At 43.2% G+C, this 12,605-nt stretch overlaps 1 protein-coding gene across 10 annotated transcripts in view; it reads right to left on the reverse strand.

The window, feature by feature from the left end:
* The window catches only part of csde1 (cold shock domain containing E1, RNA-binding), a 29,744-nt gene that overhangs the window by 7,702 nt on the left and 9,437 nt on the right, over window positions 1–12,605 (reverse strand). For 7 of the 10 annotated variants that reach the window (XM_080763916.1, XM_080763922.1, XM_080763921.1 and 4 more), the window contains 10 exons: window positions 11,987–12,073; window positions 10,765–10,862; window positions 8,908–8,989; window positions 7,102–7,230; window positions 6,542–6,667; window positions 6,005–6,220; window positions 5,655–5,795; window positions 5,260–5,424; window positions 4,338–4,355; window positions 147–254 (listed from right to left, as the gene is read on the reverse strand). In XM_080763916.1, the coding sequence (XP_080620042.1) occupies window positions 147–254; window positions 4,338–4,355; window positions 5,260–5,424; window positions 5,655–5,795; window positions 6,005–6,220; window positions 6,542–6,667; window positions 7,102–7,230; window positions 8,908–8,989; window positions 10,765–10,862; window positions 11,987–12,073 (1,170 nt within the window). The remainder of the gene's footprint in view (window positions 1–146; window positions 255–4,337; window positions 4,356–5,259; window positions 5,425–5,654; window positions 5,796–6,004; window positions 6,221–6,541; window positions 6,668–7,101; window positions 7,231–8,907; window positions 8,990–10,764; window positions 10,863–11,986; window positions 12,074–12,605) is intronic. The other 3 variants (XM_080763924.1, XM_080763917.1, XM_080763919.1) reach the window with 1 other exon arrangement.

Raw genomic sequence — 12,605 nt, forward strand, 5'->3', positions numbered from 1 at the left:
GGTATAAACATCCGCTAGTCTTTCGGATAAGTTATTCAAAAACGTCTTGCACCCAGCACCTCCCCATCTAGTGGCCACCCGGAAGAACAGCACTTAAGGTGTTCAGACTTATGTGAGACAGAACAGTGGAGGAAATATTAAAATACCTTATCTCCAGGTTGTGGGTAATAGGATCCCTCCAGATCCTTGACATGGTAGGTCACCGTCATTTTCACTCCGCAGTCTTCATATGCAATCACTCCCTCCTCAGGTTCCTTCAGAGGACAACACAAGACACAGTACAGCATTAGACCACTTTACCAATACAGGCACCAACAGATCCGTAGCCATCACTAATGGACCCTTTTTCACTGCATAGTACAGCCTAAAACCTTTTGGGCAAAAATGGTGGAGTGTACCTGCAACGGTTACTTTTATTTACATCACATGGGAGTAGAGGCTGAACTAGTCTTACGACGCCAGATGAATGAGACATCTAAATTCAATTTGTCTAAAAAGTAGTGTATGGGATGAAAGGTTGGGCTGAACAGGCACACATTCAGTGGCACAACATTCATTGGTTAGCAATAACATTAGTATTAGCTTTGTTTATCGTAACTCCTTCAGTGCCACAGTCAGTCAGCCATCTTTGTCACAGGTGCCAGTTTTCTCATACAATATAGAAATCTTTGAAGACCCACAGAATATGTTGTGCTATACCAAAATATGATGTCACATATCTCAAATGAAAGATCTACTACTCTACTTTGCCCAGAAAAAATAAGTGAGTCGTTTGCTTTCACCGTTCTGAAGTTATTGACCTTTGAATGAAGCTTGGTTTTATAAAAACGGCCATCTTGGAAACTGGAAGCTGAGAAAACTGCATTTTAGTGTGAGGTACTTTCTCACTCAGAATTCTCACTAAAGACTTTTATTTTTTATGTCGAACTATAATATAAAAATATCGTTTTGACAGAGTTGGTGCACCACCCTGTGGCACCAGCTGGCGCTGCATGCTGGTTGCAAAGTGGCAGCGCACGCATGCACGCGCGCGCACGTGCACACGCATGCACGCGCGCGCACGTGCACACGCATGCACGCGCGCGCACGTGCACACGCATGCACGCGCGCGCACGTGCACACGCATGCACGCGCGCGCATGCACGGGCAACGCGTGTCGAGTACTCTCGGGGTTGTTGGGACTGGGAGTGAGTCAATGTCCGATTGGAATTATATACTTTTCTTCACTAGTTCATGGTGGTCGTGAGGTGAGCTACGCACACCGTCGCACACACACATCGATGTTTGACGGGAAGGTTTCTTGTGTTGTTTCTGCTTGAGGTCTCAATACGTTTACATTGCCAAAGCACACACACACGCACACGAGGGGGGGGGGGGGATCTTCCATGTTTGGGAAAGTGTGTGTGTGTGTGTGTGTGTGTGTGTGTGTGAGAGTACAAGTAGACTAGTGTTTGCATGGAGTGATTGCTACATTTGATCAAACGAGTATTTAGTTGGTTACTTTGAGAGCGAGAGAGACGACCCTGCGCCTCAACAAAAAGTTGCATCGCCTCAAAATGGGGGGGGGAGAGAAGAGATAACAAAGCCCCAGCCTACAGTCAGTGACTCATAGTGGGCCGATGAGGGGTAAAAGAAAACGTTTGGTAACAGTTACAGTTGGGGGGGGGAGAGGGAGAAGAGATCGAGGCTCAGCGGCCTTTAGTGATTGCTACGTTTGAGTACAATAATCATACATGAAATATTTTACATGCATAGATGACAGTATAAAACACATTGACTGTGAGAGCAGCATGCGTTTCTTTTTTCGCTGGCATCATTCTTACAAGACATAAACTGTAATCGGCCAGTCGCCTACAGTGGATTTACATTTATCACACTGCGTAATCTCCCGTTTACAATATCATTTGCGTGGGTCTCTCTTTCCACCCACTGACATCTCTTTTGGCTAAACTTTGAGCTAAGATTGAAGGGGACGGGAGGCAAGCTCTATACGTCGGGTGTTGCTTTGCATACGGCAGCTTGTGATAATATACGAGCGACTCATTTGATTGATATGTAACTGAAACTGAGCACACACACACACGGGGTGTGCGAAGAGAATCATACTAGCGATAACAGAAACGGGGCAAGTGTTCTTGTTACGTCTTACGAGCTTGCTAGTTAGACCTACGTCTTACGTGACAAGAACACTTGCCCCGTTTATGTTATCGCTAGTATGATTCTCTTCGTTCACACACACACACACACACACACACACACACGAAATCAGCCTGTTGCGACTGCGAGAGGGAACAGAAAGCCTCACTCTGAGTCACTCACTCGTCTGTCTGTCTCTCTCGCTCGCTCTCACAAACCAACCTGTCTTTCGTCTTGGTGCTTTTCCTACCACCAACGACAAGGGGGGCGGCAGAAAAGCAACCATTTGGGGTTGGTTTTTTTTTTAGCACATGATTTCAGAGTGTTCCTACCATATATGCGAGTTAAAGTCGCAGTCACAAGTTGCGCAACAGTCCCGTCTATTGAAATCCAATTAAAAGTGATTAATTTCGGGATTACGTCTCTGGCTACCAGTGCATAGTTAAATTGGTTACGGGATTACGTCTATGGCTCTTAAACAGACATTCTTATGACCACCCTAATTATTATATGGATTGTGCCTTCAGAAAAATCTGTGACATACACGGTAATCCTATAGTATTATACCCAGTCCTGATGGTGGCGGTAACTTCACCATTAGGCCGATTTTGACCAAATAGAGCGAATCTGGCGATTCACGTGATCACAACATCCGCTAGTTTTCTCCACTGTGCTACACAGTTAGATGTCCGGGATGCTAAGCTATAATCGTTTATTTAGATGTCCGGGATGCTAAGCTATCATCGTTTATTTTAATAACTAAGTCAATATAAGCTCTAATCAAGCCCCAAATATCACATTTTACGCAGCGATGCACATAGCACACGAGGATTTCGGACGGTTTTAGGTAGATTACATCGGCCGTTAGCCAAACAAGCTAAAGGTTGCTACATTTGGCTACATTAAGCTCCCATTACGTCAAGGGCCATAAGGGGGTTAACATATTCAACTAGCTTGCTTCATTACTCATTTGACAATTCAGGTCTGAGACCTGTGTTTTATGAATATTGAAAATCAATTCCAAGACATTTAGGATGAACTGAAGTCTCCAACTTTCATTGCTCTTATATTCACAATGATTTCTTCGACCATCAAGTACCATCAACAACTTCGTATTGTCATGGATTGGCCAGTAATCCATTAACACCAGGAAAGCTTCTGTGTCATTTTAGATTTTTGCATTGGCCATTCAAAAATAGCACAAATAAAAGCTTCGTGCCACGCTGCAACCTTGTACATCTGCTATTATTGAACATTTTTGAAAAATCTTGAAAGTGTACAAACTACTGATTTAGAAGGCATTTCTAGGATCAGCCTCAGGTCTTAATTGGCTAAAGCTTTTATCTGTATAAGTTTTAAGCTCTCGACACCAGGGATTCAATATCGGGTCTCCCACATGTGGCTGTGATCTTCAGGCAGGACTACATCTCAATCAGTAGTTGTCCTATCCAACTCCCAGGATCAAAATGTCTCAATGGAAGAAAAGAGAGACTACACCACCAATCTAACCACTACACGAAGTTATAGTTGCTAGTTAAACTAGTAACCCTGCATCAAATCAATGTTATGCATCCACTGAAAAGCTCCTACACAGAAAATTAAGTACGGCTTCTTCATGATGATCCCCATCCCACAAACAAAGCCTTCTTGAGTGAAAACAAATCAAACAAACTGATGTACTTAAAAAAGCTACTGATTAGAGTGTGAACACTGAAACATTGACACATGAAAATGCTTTTTTTGGAGAAGGCCAAAGTTAACTACTATATTATATACTTAGTTGACTAGGGGTTCATACTTTCCGAAAATAGATGATCTACAAGCTCGTGTCACAACGCAAGCTTATAGATCTACCATTTTTGCACAATGTTCGCCCCAGAATAGGAAGCTGCGGTTCATGTATGAAAAGTTTGTTAAGTACAGTTGATATGTCATACATAAACCTAAATTCAAAGAATAGTTTCAATGTCATTACGGCCATAACCATGCAACCCCTATGATCAGAGCACATCACACATCGAACAACTCAATGCAGTAGACGGCTGTGTGAGGCAAACTGTGAAACAGCCGCAAAGGAAATAAGTTGGATTAAAGTATTTAATTCTAGGTAGCTCATGTTAATTGCTGATGCCAAGACCATTCCATCAACCATGTGGGTAAGTAACAGTCTACATGAGTTGGCCACAGGCCAGAAAACTGACCTTTTCTACAACTTTAGCCTTGAGGGACAAGAAAAGAGCCATTAGATAATAGATAGTCATAATCTAGCTAACAGACAATTCTTGCTCAAGTAAAAACAATGCGGTTAGGTCTAATAATTCATTTATACTAAATGTTAGTATATTCAGTAAAGGATTTCCAATATTGTTGATCATTGTTGAAATTGAGAAATGTTGCCCCCCCCCCCCAAATTGAGTTTGTTTGGCAATTTCTGAATCCCGAACACAATGTGTTGTCTTGTCACTGCTGCCCCCTACTGGTTGGCCTTGGGACTGGTTTGGTCTGGTTGGTCGTGGTATATTGAGGAATGGGAGGATGTACCAGTGGAGAGGAACACACTATTCCTCATAACTTAACTCGACACCCCTGCTGACCAACCTGTAGAGTGGCTGGTGCAGCAACAAGGATCACCCTCACTCACGTGAATATGGCCAACTGTTTCGTATGGATGGACGCCCGGCCAAGCCAGATGCACCGCAGAGGATTATGCCTCTAGCCTCTGTGGTGGTGGACAGGAACTTTACTCCTGCACCACCCGAGCGCCCACACGTATGCTTTTCTATGTTATTTTACTCATCTCAGTGGGGAGGCATCATGCAAAAGCCCAGAATCCTACCTTGTTTTTTTTCTAATGAAGTGGAGTTTTGTGGAAGGAAAAAAGCAAAAAGGATTAGAAACTAAAGCCGGACAACTTAAAGCCCCAGTTGAACATATTCACAGCAGCCACTTTGCTCTCACATAATAATCTGTGTGGGAAACAAATATGATGTCAAGGTAGTTGTATACAAGTGCAAGAACTGAGCTGGAGGATCACAATGGGAACTAAGGCCCAGAAGATGGGAGAGAATAGGACGCACAGGGCACATTGCCATGGGTTTACTCAGTGACTTTCAGCTCTCTTACCTTCTCCTTTCCCTTGGTGGGACTGCCAGTCTTGGGGGAAGATGGAGGCACTTCCTTCTCCACCACACCTGCAAAACGCTGCTCCGACTGCGTGTGAAAAGACACGGTGCCCTTTGGCAGCTTCTTGATGCGCACTGCGTGGTTCCTCTGAGCGGACAGCATGTCCTGGTTAGGAGAGAGAGAGGGAGACGGTTAAGTCACAGAGTAAAAAAAACAAGAAACTTGTAAAGTCCTGAACGTGAATTTAACTATTTTAACCCCTTTTTTTGGGCAAATATTACAAAAATGTTGTTTATAAAACGCATTGTAATGAGACTGTTGCGAGCGAATCGTTATTTGTCGTACAACAAAGTAACAGTTATGCATGTCTGAAAAAGAGCGGAGGTATGACTTACAGGTACGACTGTGAACTCCACTTCGTCAGAGATGTGTAGCTGACTGTCTTCCAGGACCTCGCTGAAGTGAAAGAACATCCTGGCATCCCGATCCACGCACTTGATGAAGCCAAAGCCGTCACGCATGGCAGCGATCACACCCTAGAAGGCAGAAAACAAGAAATCCCTTCAAGTCACACAAAGCCAAACCAAGAATTAGCATTATTTAGCATTTTATTAGTTTTTACTTTTGATTTAGTTTCGACTTATTTTACTTTTGATGCTCATTTAGTTTCAAAAAAGGTAAAAGAAATACAAACATTTACAGCTAGAACTTGATATGCACCATGAAAATGAAGGTTTTTCCTCACCATTTCCCGGACCTCCTTGGTGAAGTTGAAGGTGTCAGAGAGGATGTCAATGTTGGTGGCTCTCTCCAGCTTGTCTCTGCGGTCGGTGGAGATGTTGAACTGGACGTGGTCTCCCTCCAGGAGGGTCACCTTGGACTTTGTGTCCTTCTCCCCGAACAGCAGCTCCTTGTCAGTGAAGCCGATCCTTGCAGTGATACGGCCTGGTAGTGGGTCGTTCTGCCAGTCACAAGAGACAGTTTGAGAATGATGTGGCCGTGCCTCAGAACAATCAATATATTCCCCCAATTAGCAGCACGGCCGTAGAAACTGACATTCTAATCTCAAGGGGACAAAATAGGGACACTAGGATTAATATAGTTAAGAATGGGCTCTTTACAATACAACATTAAGACCCAAGGGCGATTCTACAAATTCTCCTTCTAAATCAGTAGATTTTTCAAAATGTTTAAACAAAATAGCAGATGAAAAAAAACACACCAAGTGGACATAAGGCACTAAAAATAGACTGATAATTTTGGGAATGATTTTTGCACGTACCTGATTCTTGGTGGGAACTTTGGGGATGACCTTGGCGACGGTGCCTTCAAATTGCTCGATGCTGATGTCCTCGAAGATGACCGTTCCCTGGGGCAGCAGCCTCACATCAGTGGCCACTTCCTTACCCTTGGATAAGAAAAGAATAGTTCAAATATTGTTTGTAGACATGTTGTGAGGATTTCTTTCTCGTAAATTCTAGGAATGACTCACTGTTAAAGTGATCACCCACCTAACCATCATTTATTTTAAAAAAAGAAGCCAGATTAAAAACACAAAAAAGGTATATAAAATATCTTTGAAATTAATACAAATAAATTAATAGATCCACACACGGGTGCAGTACTTAGTTTAGACAGTACTTGGTTCAGACTAGTCATTAGTCCTACAAGTACAACCACAACCTTGTCTCTCAAACCCTCACCTCCCACGGGGGAACACACCTAATGCACCCCCAATACACAGGTGTGGAATCTGATGTAAGAAAGGTGTTGTGAAAGAGTGACATCTAGTGGCTGAATCTTGTCCTGTTCCCCTTTAAATGAGTACATGAAGACGCCTACATTTCTGTCTTTAATGGTGAATTCCACATCGTCTCCTGCCTGCAAAGCCTCCAGATCGCCCTTGAATTCACTGTAGTGAAAGAAGATCTCCTTAACCACGTCAGCCCTCTCGATGAACCCGAAGGCCTCCTAAGAAACACAAACACCACCACATGACCCATTTAGACCATTTCAATCATGACAGTTTTCTGAATAACCTGTGTTTCTATATCGGTGGTTCTCAAACTATTTCATGTCAAGGATCCCAGAAATGATTGTAATTGGCCGCCGACCACCATCTGAAAATATGCTGTTCCAGATTTGATGGGGAGGAGCTGGCCTGAATGTTCGATGAATCTGTTTATTGCTGTTTTGTATTTGGCCACGGACCCCATCTGAAAATATTTTGTTCTATGAAACCCCCCAGAAGCAAAGATTTGAGTTAAAAATGTGCACTGTGAAAGAATATATTCATAATCATTAGAAAGCACTTTGTTTATTAGTCACACAGTGACAGTGATTAACCCATTGACGCCTGGTGCAACGTATACGTTGTTCTACCCTTGATGCCGGCACGCTCTCTGTGTCTCATCAGCTATTGCTATACATGTAGCAACATAACTATTTTAAAAATAATCATCAGAATTTGAAGGTTTTCAGAAACCTTAGGTCAGGCCCTAGAAGGCGTTCCCAGATTCAGCCTCAGGCATCAATGGGTTAACAGAGAGTGATTAATCATGATTAAATCGAATTGTAACATAGCCGATTAATCGAATCGTGACCCTCGGAATCAATATGTAATCGCATCGCCAGGTACCTGGCGATATCCGCCCCTATTAAAAACGTTAATATGCATTCAAAGATTTGCGCCACATTTTCACGATTAAAAAAAAATAGCAGATCTACAATGCTTAAAACACCAAAAGGGGTTCCCGCAACAGCTGACCATAATGTGTAATGTCAGGATTAACAGTGACAGGACTAAGGGATAGGCTACATGTCTCTGGATCTTTATTCAAACGCACATTTCTATGTGCGTTTGGGCCTTTCAGCCATATGCAAACGGAGTTTTCGGCCACTCAAACGGAGGTTTAATGAAACGGATAAATAAAAGTCCGGATGGTGGAGCTGTGTAGTCATGCGAAACGGAGTTTTTGAGGAAGGATGACGTCACCTCCCTAGTCGCGCATGTTCGTTGTTGCTTTTAACACTGAGCATGTGCATCAGTTCATGGATTGAAAAACGAAAAACGAAAGCGAGGTTACCATAGAAACGACAACAAACACGATGGCAGCTAGCGCCACCTGCGCGGGCGGAACCTCACCTTCTAATATAAACACAAACCCTGTTCTGCCAGCTGCCTTGCTAGCCTAGTGGACTACTACGCCGACTTGTAATATATGCTTCGCTGGTTCACGCCCCACTGCCGCTACTGTTTTTACAACTGCAGACTTTTTAATAGTTTTTGGATTAAGGTTGCATTAAAAAGACTGGATTAAGTTTGGTGAAGGATGCATTGCTCCCCTGCTTGCGGTTATGTTTAGGTTAGAGTTTCATTTGCACATTAAAACTACAAATTAAGCATTTAAATGATGCTATCAGACAGACATTATGTTTCTGTGTAAAAAAATAAGTGGCGGCAGTGGGGCGCGAACCAGCAAAGCATATATTACATGTCGGCGTAGTAGTCCACTAGGCTAGCGAGGCAGCTGGCAGAATGGGGTTTGTGTTTATATTAGAAGGTGAGTTCCCTGGGATGCTTGTTGGAATACGAAAATATCCGTTTTGTTAAAGATTGAGTATGTATAGCCTGGGCCTAAGCCTTACCTTGGTGGCACACACCACACCCTGGCACCTCATCTGCTTCTTCTTCACCAGGTGAATACTATGAGCACTGACTGCACCGGTACTGAAGAACACAACAAAAAGGAACAAATTCAAATCATGCGATTGTGGTAGGCCGGAAACCAGACGAATCTGCTACAGGGGGGAAAAAAAGAACTGCCCTGGGCAGATTGGTCCGACACTAAAGTTGTGTGTGACCAATGAGCCCAGTATTCAAATTTCAAGTAAGACTTTTTTCGCTGTAGACGTTGGAATCTGTAACCGTCCCTCTTGAAAATAAAACTTCCACAGAATTCCAGACAAAGTTCCAGACAAATATCTACGCAGTAGAGACCTGCGGATGAGCTTTTTTGTCACCTGCATCTGTGTGTGCACTTTATCCGACCACATTCATTAATTATTCCAATTTATAAATCTCTGCTAAATCTTGCGAGAATATATATATATATTTGAATGACCCAAATCCACCCTAAACTGTGGTTAACCGTGGCAAACGTGGCTAAATCCGCCATCCGCAGGTCTCTACTACGCAGTGAGCTACTCTGGCCAGGCTACGATTGTGGAGCCCCAGGTGCAGATTGAGAGTCATTGTGGAATATGAATATGGACTATTATACTTAACCCATTTTGAGCGGGAACCCCTTTTGGTGTTTTAAGCATGATATAATTTTGCTATTGAAAAATAGCTCATAGCTCATAGCTTGTAGGTCTGCTATTTTGCACTGTACATTTGCTACCATCATTGTTTGTGTTATTGTCTTGTTTTGTGTCGACCCCATCCTCTCCTTTTCCCCTCGACACGGTCATGGCGGATGGCCACTAACCCTAGAACAGGGTAAACATGGGGGTCTCTGCTCAAATTGTAAAGTGTCTTTAGGGGGCCTCGCTATGATTTGGTACTATACTAAAATGGCAGTGAAACCTAGAAAATTATGCTGTGTGAACACATTAACAGTGAAAGCCCAATGAAAGCCCCCTCAATTTGAACAGGACACATTGACAACTGATAACTGATCTTGCAGTTGACGATTCAAATCGATTGCCTGCTTTCTGTGATATCCTTTTAGCGTAACCTTGGACTGTACCATCTGTAGCCTGGAAACCAGTGATATCCTTTTAGCGTAACCTTTGAATGTACCATCTGTAGCCTGGAAACCAGACCAATCTGCCACAGGGAAAAAATCCCTGGGGAGATTGGTCTGGCACTGCTTTTTTAAGATTTGTTTTTGGCTTTTATTGATAGTTCCAAGTGAAGATGGACAGGAAAGAGGGAGAGAGACACAGCAAACTGAGCAAAGGTCGTCTGGCACTCCTCAGTTGTGTTTAAGATATTTTTTTGGCCTTTATTTGATAGGGTACAGTAATGTGACAGGAGAGGGGGAGAGAGATGGGGGGGGAAGACATGCGGCAAAGGCCGACGGGCTCGAGACTCGAAGCCGCGGCACGCCGTCCGGCTGGATTACCGGCCACCTGGACCAGTCAGCCACGGCCCAGGCCAGCACTCAGGCCAGCAACTCCAGAGTTGTGGATGACCAATCAGAGCCCACTATTTAAATTGAGATTTTCTTTTTGCTGTGATGTTGGAATCTATTTGGTTTGTAACCACCCCTTGGAAATAAATCTTCCACACCGAAGTTCCAGACTAATATCTACGCAGTCATATTAGTCTATCCAGACTATGCTACCTGTACTGTTAATAAAGTATTCAATCAAACCATGTGAGACCATTCTGAGACAATACAACACGTCAACGACAGCGAGTGCCATTGGGAAAAAACATGTGAAAGACGCCATCAGCATTAAATTAGTTAATACAACAAATTTAGGCTTAATACTCACTGCTTGTTTGTTTCCATGTAGAAGCTGACTTTGTCTCCTGTGTCAAGATGCATTTGGCCCTCAATATCTTCAGGGGTGTAGGTAAGGTAGAACACTTCCTGTGGAGGTCATATAGACCAAATAGTTACAATCATACGTACAGACATGCCATGTCTGGAACCGCATCATGTGTGTGTAAGCAAACCAAGCCAAAGTACAAGTTCCTTTAGAGAAATTAGTCTGATTTGCACTTTTAACCACTTTCAACCTGGCATTAGATCTAGAAGTTATAATCTACAGGCTCAAAACACAATGTGTTGTTGTAAGCTTATAGACAAATGCAAGGCAAATGCATCCACACCATAAATTAGGCTCTGAACCACTTTCAATCTGGTGTCTGGTGCCCCCCGTTTCTATAGTATAAATAGGGCTTAAGTGGATCGTCTCAAAGTGGTTCTCCAGAGACTAGAGTCATCTGACGAAGGCCACAGAGTCGATTGTAAATATTGGAGGTCCTTGACATGAATGTTTTGTGGCCGGTAAATGAGCTTTGCACTGGATACATATCTGACTGACCCTTGCTCGTGCAGTGCTTCCTCCTACAGCCAGCTGGGTGTTGTGTTGCGTTACAAACATGCCAATGTGTGCGCGCCTGCGGTCTCCGAGGCCAGTAGTGTGTCTCTCAAACGTGGCTCGTTAAGAACACAATGCGTTCAGGAATGGAGGTCTCTTGTGTTTAGTTGTTTTACGTGAACATGTTCTTTGTGTAGCCTAGTATAGGTTTGTGAATTATTTTAGACAGAATTTGTTTTACTGTGAAGTTGAGAACGAGTGTGAGAGGAAGAGTGAGCAGCAGGTCTGAAAAACAAAACATATATATTGCGCGCTCTGTGGAGCTCACCTCCTGCCACTGTCCACAAGCAAGTTGGCTTGTGTCTCTTTTAAACTACCGGTGTTTCCTTGGCTTCACAGCTAACAAATTGAACTGGAAGCTTGGCTGAATGAATGAGGAAATGCCACTCTAGTGCCGAAATATTTTGGCTCGTCCGAAAATGTCAGGGGCACAGAAGTACCGACTTTACGACGGTTACTCCCGCAAGAGACCTCGAATGACATCACATTGCAGTCTCTACAGAACTGAAGCAATTTTTTTCCCGGCTGTAAATTAGGAGAACATTAAATAATCGGCCCTAACTGGCCATTGATCTTACTAGAATTCCTCTGGGTGACATCTGATACGTACCCCATTTCTCTCATAGCAAACACTGCCAGAGGGCACCTGGCCAGGGGCTGCCTTTCCATCCAGGTGAGTTGGTATCGCTGAGACAACCTATGTGAAGGAGGCAATGACAAGAAATTGGACACTGTTAAAAACAGGAGGGATCTTTCAAAAACAAACAATTCACCATGTATGGTTGCAATTACACACATCCTGCTTAAATGGCTGATTTTCAAATGTCTACACAGTGACAAGTTGGTACACTGCATATTTATACTTTCTCTCGTGAACTTAGTGTCCCTAATGTCTGAATAGGTGAGCAATCTGCAAATATAAGAGAACATTCAGCAAAATGGCAGCTCTAAAAGCGTTGTGAGCCATCAGCTATTTTCGCTATTTGATGTACAACAAAGTGGCCAATCAATGTTGTCCCAGCAGTGTGTTCATTTACAAATCAGCCTTCAAAATGAGTACATAGATGATTTTTAGCTCACTCTGCAGTTATATCAGCTCACTATCAGATCACTATGGTTAGACATACAACACTTTTGCAGCTTTGCACACCAAACATGCAGGTCGAGGACATTCAAGCTCATTGTAAACCCTGATGAAAAGATTTACACTACCAAATGCCAATAGATGA

Source organism: Protomyctophum bolini (assembly GCF_963924005.1).
Source record: "Protomyctophum bolini genome assembly, chromosome: 5".
Classification (NCBI taxonomy): Eukaryota; Metazoa; Chordata; class Actinopteri; order Myctophiformes; family Myctophidae; genus Protomyctophum; species Protomyctophum bolini.